General features: G+C 27.5%; 1 protein-coding gene across 1 annotated transcript; it reads left to right on the top strand.

Annotated features, from left to right (window-relative positions):
* Window positions 1-4,997: 4,997 nt before the first annotated feature.
* On the top strand, window positions 4,998-10,669 carry LOC148266643 (Plant self-incompatibility protein S1 family). Its single transcript, XM_088214693.1, is given in 3 exon segments — window positions 4,998-5,045; window positions 8,466-8,774; window positions 10,180-10,669. Coding segments are annotated over 3 exon segments (843 nt in total). The 3' UTR covers window positions 10,666-10,669.
* Window positions 10,670-11,510: the final 841 nt, after the last annotated feature.

Below are 11,510 nucleotides of genomic sequence, written 5' to 3'. Positions count from 1 at the left end.
TACATACATACATATATATATATATATATATAGAAGTCAACAGTGGAAAAATGTTTCTGAAATTATTAAAAAAATGAAGGGAAAAGAAAAAAGATTGCTAATATTGATGTGACCTTCAAGATTTAGCTGGTGACCACATGAAGGAAACATATCCTTAAAGTACCTACATATGTATATATATTATGATATTGTATGTATATATATATATATATATATTATATTTGAACTCTTTTTTTTTTTTTTTTTTAATCTCCGATTGAGTCAACTGTCTGCTTTCACTAATCATCAAAACTTTTTATCCCAACACTGTTAAGAAAAGTTTTTTCGACATTTGCAGGTTCTTATTAACTCAAAAGAAATTTGCTGGTTAATTTAATTGGGTAAGTATATATTTATATTTATTTGTTGGATTTATTTTGTACGAAGATGAAAAACTCTTTTTTACTTGCCGACAGAGAATGTAACACACAAAGAGGGTAGGTTGATAATATATATGTATATCGTGCTTGCCACTTAAATGTTAGCTTTGACAGATTAATAAAATCGGACTTAGCCTACCTATATATATATATATATATATATGTATATATTCACGCTCACGCCCATGCCCATGCACTTTATTACAATACCCTTACACAGACACACACACACACGCATATATATACATATTTATCAACTTGCATTTCCTCCTTATCGACAAAAATAAATAAACTAAGTGGATATATTATTTTAGGTTGCTAGTTGTGATTAGAATTAGTTCGAAAGGTGAAGTCCAGCTTTTGTCGTTTCCTCAATTTCCATGCAGGGAGTTCATCTTTGAATCCAAAATCACCATCTTTTCATATTGCTTTCTTATCTTTACAACTTTATTTCAACTCATTCCACCAATGATTTACACTTAAATGCTCCCAAATCTTTACCTTTTACAATATTCTATACCCAAAAACTTTCACCCTTCCCATCCAAACTATATATACATATATATATGTATATAGTTTTTATCTTGATATGGGTTCTATTACAGATAATATAGATTTGTTTTATTCATATTATGTAATCTACATTTCTATAATATTTGAATCAAACTTTTCTTTTTCAGAGTTGAGAGATATAACCGAAACTATTATTATTTAATGATACATCTTATTTATTTAATTTTTAAGTTATCGATACTTTAACTTAATTTTTAGAATTTAGTAAGTATTTGATGTAATTTTTTGTATAGTTAAAAATTTACTATCTCATTTCGTTCTTATTTTAGATGAGAACTTTACAATTTAAGTCCATATATTTTTTTTTACCTTTTTCATGATATGACGTTATATTAATATCTTTATTAAGTACAATATCTTACGTATTAAAATATAATAATTCATTTAAAATTTTGTTATAATGCTTAAAAAAAAACGATATTTGTTCACATTTAATATTGTCGATTGTAATAATCTTATGAAGAAATTAATTAAGAGAACTATATAATACATTTTAATCAGAGAATCAAATTATATTTTTGTCCAAATAAGAGAATATTTAGAATTTCTTATTGTGTGGGCTCTTATAGCTCGAGTTTAAAGAGAACCAAATTAGTTTGAATATCAATTTTAGGAAATATGTTGTTTGGCTCCTTTAGATATGATATGTAATAATTCAATACTTATATTAATGTATAACTTGAAACCAATATGGATTAATGGTTATAATTGTGGGTCTTGTGAAAGCCAACTTTTCATAGTGGATAGTTTTGTTCAATTATGTGAACACAATGAGAGGTCCATATTCTCACCTCCATTTTATATTTTTGGTTGTGATATTGAGTAAATTGTAGATAAGAAGGCTACAAAACTATTTTGGATTTTCTAATTTTAAGAAACAGTCTCGCAACTCATGTATACGATGTTCAATTTGATTGATATAATTGTACAATTGTTAAAATTTTAATGGTTTTATCGCGTTCGTGTTATAATTAATGTTAATATCTTTAAAAGAATAACTCTCTACTAATTTCAAAAGAGTTAAAATGTAATTTACTATAAGTAAAAATATCAAAATCATCATTTCTTCACTATCAAATTAGAGGATAACGCCAAGAATCCAAATTAGATATTTTTTCAATTTTTTTCTCACACACCCACCCACCCAAATACGAAATTCAACATTTGTTCTATTAGAAGTTAAATATACATATAAGTTCGAGATAATATCTCTAGAAAAATTAAGTAATTTTTGGACCACCAAACCCTTTCAATTCTAAATCAATACTTTTTTAGAAAAAAAAAAAAAAAAAACATAATCTATCAAACATCTATTTATTTTTATTTAATGATATTTAACCAAATAACGAAAAAGAAAAATTAAAAGCCTTAAAAGAATACTCTCGAATCAAAAGTATCTCAAACCCTAAACACTCTTTAATTAAAAAACTATTATAATAAATTAATTTAGGATTTAAAAAAAGTGACAGTAATTCGCAATTAACTCTATTATCAGCAATATATATATATATATATTATTGGGTTTAATTAATTAGTAACAAATTTACATACAATTATATTCTTCAAAATGTGATTAAGAAATTCAATAACTTTTCTAGCATTTCAAAAAAAAAAAAAAAAAAAAAAGAAAGAATATAGTGGGGTGGAAGACAAAGTCCCACAAGAGAATAATGGGTGTAGTCTAGAGATTGAATGAGTCACCAATGGACTACCATGATGATGATTTATCAAGCTATCTCACTTCCTCTTATGACATATATATACACATCATACTAAGTGAACAAAAAGCAAAAGCACATCACACCAATATACATGACCATATAGATATACATATACATACACACACACATATATATATATATATAGAGAGAGAGAGAGAGAGAGAGATCTATAAGAGTGTATATATATAGGAAGTAGAGGATAAGATAAAGAGCCCCTACCTTCCTCCTCCATCTTCTCCTGGGATTTCTGTACTCCAATTATATATTGCACTTCCATCCCTTGAACAGTAAAACATATAGATATAGATATAGATATGGATACGTACATTTTCTTTTTCTCTGAAACAAACAAAAGCCATGCGCGTGCGCAGGACACTCCAGACCCACATTATCAACTTAATCGCCTCCAACAGTTCCCTCACTGTGAGCCTTTTTTTTAAAAAAATAAATAAATAAATAAATGTTATTAATATAACAAAAAAATATTAAATATATATATATATATAGTGAAGCCTTCTATAAATATAGAGATAAATTAATAAAATAATACTTGTTACAATTAAATTTATAATATATACTTTTTTTATTTATTATAAGATATTTTATTTAAAAACTTATTTGTTAAGTAATAGTTGCATGCAGGAGTCACTACTAAAAGGAACCCAAACATATATGTACATGTTGACACAACAAAAACTGTTTTAGATTGTGGGAGAGCGCATGCCAAGAAAGCATATATGTATATGTATATGTATATGTATATGTATATGTTTCAATTGGAATTCGACATGATTATGATATAACTCTATCATCGTTTACTACACATCCACATCATTCCTCACATGTTGTCATTTCATGGCATGACCATAACATTTCACTCCCATAAAACCTAATAATAATAATAATAATAAATAAATAAATAAATAAAAACATTACGATCCAATTTAATTGTAATTAAAATAAAAAAAATAAAATTCTTGTAAAATTTTATATTATAATTCGTGATTTTGAGTTAGTAATTTTATTATTTTCTAATTAAAAATAGATTACAATAAAATTATAAAATTATTTTGAATTTATTTTATGTAAATATTTGGAGAAGTCAAAATTTATAAATAAGCTACTTCGTTCAGCCCAGCTTATTGGATCTTTACATGGCCTTAATTTTTGGGCTTAGGCATTATCAAAATTTTAGGCCCAGCTTGATTCCACTGCCAATACAATTTTATCTACATATTAATTTACTCCAAATATATATATATATATGTGTGTGTGTGTGAGGTCATAATACATTTTTTGAAGTTAAATATATCTCATTTTGTTTATGTAACATTTTCTAATCTTTTGTAAAAATGTATAATTAATATTTATGGCAGAATATAATATTTTCAATTGCAACCCATTAAATATTTTCTTTAATTAATTAATTAATTAAAACATTTAATTTAATTTTCAACAACATTCTATGCGGCTGTGATGGTTTTGGTTTTAATTGAAAAACTCTACATAATTTGCACCTCTAAATCTGGTAAGAAATCTCCCAAAATTAATTCTCAAATCCAGTGAGATTGATTCCTAAATCTCTTTAGGAGAGATTGTTTTTGAAATTTGTCAACACCATACATTAAAAACCATTGACTCATTCGTACCCACATACCAAAATAACGAGATCTATTATATATATATATATATATTCACATGGGTACTGAGAGAGAAGAAATCCATAAAAGAAAATGACGCTAGGCCTTGCACTTGCAATGTACCTGTTGACAGTACGAGGTGATGAAGCCGGGAAAGCAAACCTAGACGTGTTGAACCAAATGCCAAACACGATAAACATAGGGTGTCCAGTAGAGGAGGATCCGGGAAACATGGTGAATCCCGGAGATCATCTCCGATGGAAAGCATTCCTCAAAGATACATGGAAATGTGGGGCAAAAGCCGGGAGTACTGAATTCTCAAACTGGTACGTGTATATGCCGACGAGAGATGCAGGGCACGAGAATGTGTATTGGCAGGTGAAAAAAGAAGGTTTCTTCATCAGTTATGATAATAGTAAATGGGAGCTCCAGTATACATGGCCAACTTCTAAGTTTATCAATCACGTTTCTGGAAATATTGCTTCCTGATCATACAAATTTACATGTTTCTCAGCCACCTTTCACTGTAATTTCTACTTTCATACTCTAATAAAATTATATACTCAAACGTGTGGTTTTCGGGTGCGTTCTCGACGGACACCTTATTAGGTACCTTCGGATGTGTTATATACATACACATATATATGATTTTTAAGAAGAATAAATATATATTTATTTTTCTATATTGATTATTAATTTGTTATATTAATTAAGATAAAATTCCAATTTGTTATATTACATTTTAGTCTCAAAATATTCTTTCTCCTTATAAACTTGCACATGAACCCTACACAAAACATATTTCAGTACATGATTTTCTAAATAATTTATTTATTAGAATACAGAAATTCTTATCATCTTGCTTCGTTAATATATAAGAAATTAATCAAAATATATAATTTTTTGTTTAGGACTAAAAATTATAAAATAATTTTTAAAGCCGTGTGTTGATTCAGAATTATTTATCGTAAAATGCAATCAAATCTTCCATAATAGATTCGTGTACGCTTCCATTTATTCAATTTCATTGATTCGGTACGAGATTATATGTTTAAATTTATTACATTTGGTTTGATTTAAAAAAAATTTCTAACAGAAAAACCATATATACTACTACATAAAATGATGTCTAGCCGTGTCTCAAAACTTTTTTTTGATGCAATACAATTATTCCAATTAAGAGAATTTAACAATGTTTATTTTACTATAAAATATAATAGTTTTGCAAAAATTTTATTAAATTTAATCACTGTAACCTCAATAATATATTAGTGAGTTATGTCATAAGTTATATTGAATTAAATATTATAAATTATACACTCATAAAATAACGAACTTAATATTCTCATTAAAATTCGACATTTAAATATTATTATAGTCTAATTTTAGTATATACTTATATTTAAAAATTTTGGCAAATTAAAAACTACTAATTTGGTAAATTATATACTCCCTTCTCCTGAGGTTGAAAAACTACTTTCTGAAACGGTCTTGTAAAAGTAATCAAATTTGAGTAAGCTTCGCGGTCTTAATGCATTGCTTGTATTTGGATCGATTCATGTTCTTTTAAGATAAAAATATAAAATGTGTTTGATTGAGAATCAAAATAAATAAGTTTTTTTTTTTTTTAATTAATTATAGAAGATATCGAAACAACGGTGAATTCAGACATAATATCTAATATGATTTATTTTTTTATTAATTAATTTTTTTATACCAAATTGATTTTGACAAATTTGGTTTGAATCGAAACATTTTAGACAATTTGCTCTTAACAAATCTCTGAATTCTAATTTTCCAAATCTGTTAAAAAATCTCAAAAAATTAATTCTCAAATCTAGAGATATTGATTCCTAAATCCATTGGGGATTATTTTCCAAATCTGTCAACACCATACATTAAAAACCGTTGACTCATTCATACCCATTTACCCACATACTAAAATAGTGAGAGCTAATATATATATTCACATGTTGTGTATTACATTATTTCTCAAAACCCTATTGGGAGAGAGAAGAAATCCATAAAGGAAAATGAGCAGGCACAAATGCTCGATGCTAGGTCTTGCATTTGCGATGTGTCTATTGATAGTAGGAGGTGATGAAGCCGGGAAAGTGAACCTAGACGTGCTGAATCAAATGCCAGACACGTTAGACATAGGGTGTCCGCTCGAGGAGGCTCCGGGAGACCTGGTGAGTCCTGGAAATCATCTCCGATTGGAAGCATTCCTCAAAGATACATGGAAATGTGTGACGAAAACTGACAACACTCGTCTATTCTCGAATTGGTACGTGTATACGCCGACGAGAGATGCAGGGCATGAGAATGTTTATTGGCAGGTGAAAAAAGAAGGTTTCTTCGTCAGTTATGATAATAGTAAATGGGAGCTCAAGTATACATGGCCTAATTCTAAGTTTATGACTAGAAAAATTGCTTCCTGATCATTCAAATTTACATGCTGTTGGACATGGAATGTTTTTCTCAGCCACCTTTCATTGTAATTTCTAGTTTCGTACTCTAATAAAATTATATACTTAATATATGGTTTTCGGGTGCATTTTGGACGCCTTAACAGGTACCCTTTTGGGGGTGTTGTATATAGATATATACGTATCCACACATATATACACATACATATATATAAGATTCCTTCAAAAATATTTTTGAAGCATAATATAAGATATATATATATATATATATATTTACTCTTGCAATAAAGTAGAGAAATATCACTCTCGAAAAGTTAAATTAACGAAGCAATTTTTCTATATTAATTATTAATTTACAATATTAATTAAGATAAATTGTCAATTAAGTCCGTGTATTATGGATTATGTTACATTTTAATCTTAAAATGTTCTTTCGTTATAAACTTTTGGATGAACTTACAAAAAAATATATTTCAGTACATGATTTTCTAGATTTTTTTTAAAATATTTTTTAATTTATAAACTCTATAATAAATATGTAAAAAAAAAAAAAGAGTATGTGTTTTCTTTTAAAAATTTTATGTTTGTATAAAAAAAAAAATTGCAAATTGGAATAATTTTATAAGTTCAAATAAGAATTAAGTGGTAACAAAGAAATTTTTAGACTTAATTCTAACATTAAAAATAATTTCATCCTAATTATTGATTTTTTTTATCTCAATTATTACGACTTAAATTTTTTATGTTATATTAATTATTTTTAATCTTTAAAAAATATAAAGGACACTTAACTATTGGTCGTGTTTTAAGAGAATTTAACAATGTTTATTTTGTCAAAAAAGTATAATAAATTTACTGAAATTTTGCTAAACTTAATCAGTATAACTCTAACAATATATTAGTGAGGTATGTCGTAACTTATATTAAATTAAATATTACAAATTATATTCATAAAATAACAGATTTTATATTCTCGGTGAAATTCAAACTTTTAAATATTATTATAGTCTAGTTTTAGTAAAGATTTATATTTGAAGATATGGCAAATTGAAAACTACTAATTTGGTAAACTGCATACTATTTTCTCCTATAGTTGAAAAAGTACTTTATGAAATAGTCCCGTAAAAATAATCAAATTTGAGTAAGCCTCGTGGCCTTAATACATTGCTTGTGTTTGGATTGATTCATATTATTCAAGATAAAAATATAAAATGTGTTTGAATGAGAATCGAAGTAGTAATTTTTCTTTTTTTAATTGATTGTAGAAGATATCGAAATAAATGTGAACACAGTATCTTATATGATTTAATTTTTTTAAAAGTTATTTCATGTGATTCTGATAGTATTAATTCTAAATTAAAAGAGGATATTATTTTTTTTTTCTTTTTATATTAATCAATATTTTTAATACCAAATTGATTTTAATAAATCTGGTTTTAATTGAAACACTTTAGACAGTTTGAACAAATCTTTAAATTATAATTTTCTAAATATGTTAAGAAATCTAGAGATATTTATTCCTAAATCCGTTAGAAGATTATTTTCCAAATCTGTAACACTATACATTAAAAACCATTGATTCATTCACACCCACGTACTAAAATAGTGAGAATTATTATATATATTCACACGTTGTATATTATTTCTGAAAACCCTATTAAGAGAGAAGACATACCATAAAAGAAAATGAGCACCAACAAGTGCTTGCTGCTGGGCCTTGCACTGGCAATGTGCCTGTTGATAGTAGAAGGTGATGAAGCCGGGAAAGCAGACATAGACGCGTTGAATCAAATGCCAGATACGATAAACATCGGGTGTCCGCTGGGGGAGGATCCGGGGAACATGGTGAAGCCCGGAGATCACTTGCGATGGAAAGTATTCCTCAAAGATACACGTAAATGTGGGGCAAAACCCGCCAGCGGTGCTGAATTCTCGAATTGGTACGTGTATATGCCGACGAGAGATGCAGGGCATGAGAATGTTTATTGGCAGGTGAAAAAAGAAGGTTTCTTCATCAGCTATGATAACAGTAAATGGGAGCTCAAGTATACATGGCCTAGTTCTAAGTAAACTTAACATGCTGTTGGACACAGATCCATCGTACTCTAATAAAGTTTTTATTATGATTTTGTGTTGCATTTCTACACACCTTATTAAGTACCTCTCTCTCTCTCTATATATATATATATGTATATGTATATGTATATATTTAATAAAAAAAAAATAGAATTTTTTACTTACAATTTGATAAATGTTTAGTAGTGTTTGGATGTAAAAATATATTGGGCTAATGGTGTTTGGGCCGAAAGGACTCAAAAACTATAAACTATCTGTTTGAATAGTTTAAACCTTATTTTCTTTATAAGAGATTGTATGTTTGAGTTGAATTATATATTTTTACTAAAAATATATATTATGATGAACAAGTATGTGTCCCGTAATTATAAAAAAAATATGTTCAAAATTTAAAATGTACATATGAGTTTTTGAATAGAATAAAAAGTTTTTCTTTTAAGAATAATTTTACTCTCAATTTCCAACCTAATGGATTTCATTTTCTTTTCTTTTAAGGATGGTTTTATTTTTTCAATAGCTATACGTGCATATATTTATAATATAAATTTACAAACATCTTATCACTTTATTCTTATATATCTACTAATTTTTGAAAGAAGTAAGTTTGATTTAAATTATCAAAATCCGATTTAAATGAAATATACGAAATCGGTTTAATTTAAAAGATTATCAAAAAAATAATAGGAAAGTCTTGAGATGTATAAGGCCAATTATATTATATTGCAACATGATTTTTTTCCTCTCTCTCTCTCACATAGTAACCAGTAAAAAGGAAACTACATTAAATTATTGAGGAACAATTCTAAAAATACAAGACAAATAATTACGCCAATATTATCGAATTACAAGGAAGAAATTAATGTACAAATAATTAGATTTTGCACAACAACAACTAATCACAAACAGCAAATATATACATACATTATTATATGCATTTATCTGGTCAATAAACAGAGAGCAAATTAAGCAATTGAAAACAAAAAAAAAAAAAAAAAAAAAAACTGTAGAAATTATGGATTATTATGATCACCATTAAGAACATGGATCCTCGTTTAGTTGTGGGTTTGATTTAATTCACCATTTAATTAGCATTCAAGAGCAGAGTGCAATCATATGTTTATTATGATATTCTTTTTTTTTTCTTCTAGGGAAAATTAAGTCCAAAACTAGTAACTTGCAGATATTTTGCTCAAACAATCAGTCTGATCTCTAGCTAATTTATAGCATTATTCTTTTTACGAGAGTGAATCTTGTATAATTCTAATCTACTTACCAAAATCAGCAAACACATATGTGTATATATGTAGTGAATAACAGCTAGAGAGAAATTACTGAGAAAACGAAAATGAAAATAGGTTGCAGTCCGAAAACCCTATCATTATTCAACCTTGTTGTATTTGTATTGTTTATAGATTCGTGCGATGCATGGTCATTTTTCCTACGTAAAGAACACATTCATATCAAGAACACTCTTGGAGAGGGTGTTGACCTAATTTTCCAATGCAAATCGAAGGACGACGATCTCGGAGCAAAACGACTTGCGTCTCAAGAGAGCTGGGAGTTTGTGTTTCGTCCAAATTTTTGGGGGACTACACTTTTCTACTGCAACTTTTCATGGAATGGACGGGTTGAGTCGTTTGATATTTATATGTATCGCAGGGATTATAATAGGTGTAATGATCACACTTGTTTGTGGGAGATAAACCAGTCTGGACCTTGCAAGAAAACTAGTCTATACGGTGATCTTTGCTTCGACTGGACTAAACCTAATTTTTTAGCTGAATATGACTGGAATACACAATTATAACTATGACCCGAAGTCAATTTCTTTTCTTCATTACTAATAAATTCTTCTCTGTAATCTTTATACGTACCTTCTTCTGCTATGGAATAATAAAATCTTCCTTGTAATTCTTTTTTTTTTTTATTTATTGTTTTTGATGTTTCTGTTTTAAGCATAATACATACACATACATATATATATATATACACACTCAAAAATTGAGATATTTTTGTAATAAGTACTTTTATACAAAAGGAGAGTAAAGTTGCAGATCATTTATTTATATATAAATCTTTCTCTTATATTAAAATAAATATTATCTTTTATTTATTAAATAAAATTTTACGAAAGATGATATTAACTCGATTACCAAGTTAAAAATAAAATTGAAAATTAAATTAAAAAAAAAAACCGATACCTACCCTTTTCCGAGGATCTTTACAAGAATAGCATAGATAATAAAAACATGCTATATTACAGAAAAAAGAAAGATTAATAAAATTACCAAGTTTTTGAACGAACTTATTGTAGAAATTTTAAGTAAAATCCAACTAAGTAAAGTGTGATCAGATTTTTTTTGGAATGACAAATGGAAGATATGATTAGATTTAGCATTCATTATCTTTCAAATAAGCATCTACGTATCTCCCAACTCTATGTTTATATAAATTGAAGAACATAAGCTAAACAGAAAGAGAAAAAAGAAATTCAAAAGTCTAGCAGCATGAAGAAAGAGAGGAATCAGTAGTGCATTATAATAAATAGATGAGCACTCTACCAGGGAACTCTCTGGTTCTGCTAACATGGGCATTAAGCCTCACTATTTGCTTTCAAACCGCAGCGTTAGCGTTCGATGAGAATCGTATACT

Source organism: Carica papaya, chromosome 3 (genome assembly GCF_054855325.1).
Source record: "Carica papaya isolate Zhongbai chromosome 3, ASM5485532v1, whole genome shotgun sequence".
Taxonomy (NCBI): domain Eukaryota; kingdom Viridiplantae; phylum Streptophyta; class Magnoliopsida; order Brassicales; family Caricaceae; genus Carica; species Carica papaya.
Note: the sequence above shows the minus strand (reverse complement) of the source record. Positions and strands in the feature narration are given on the sequence as shown.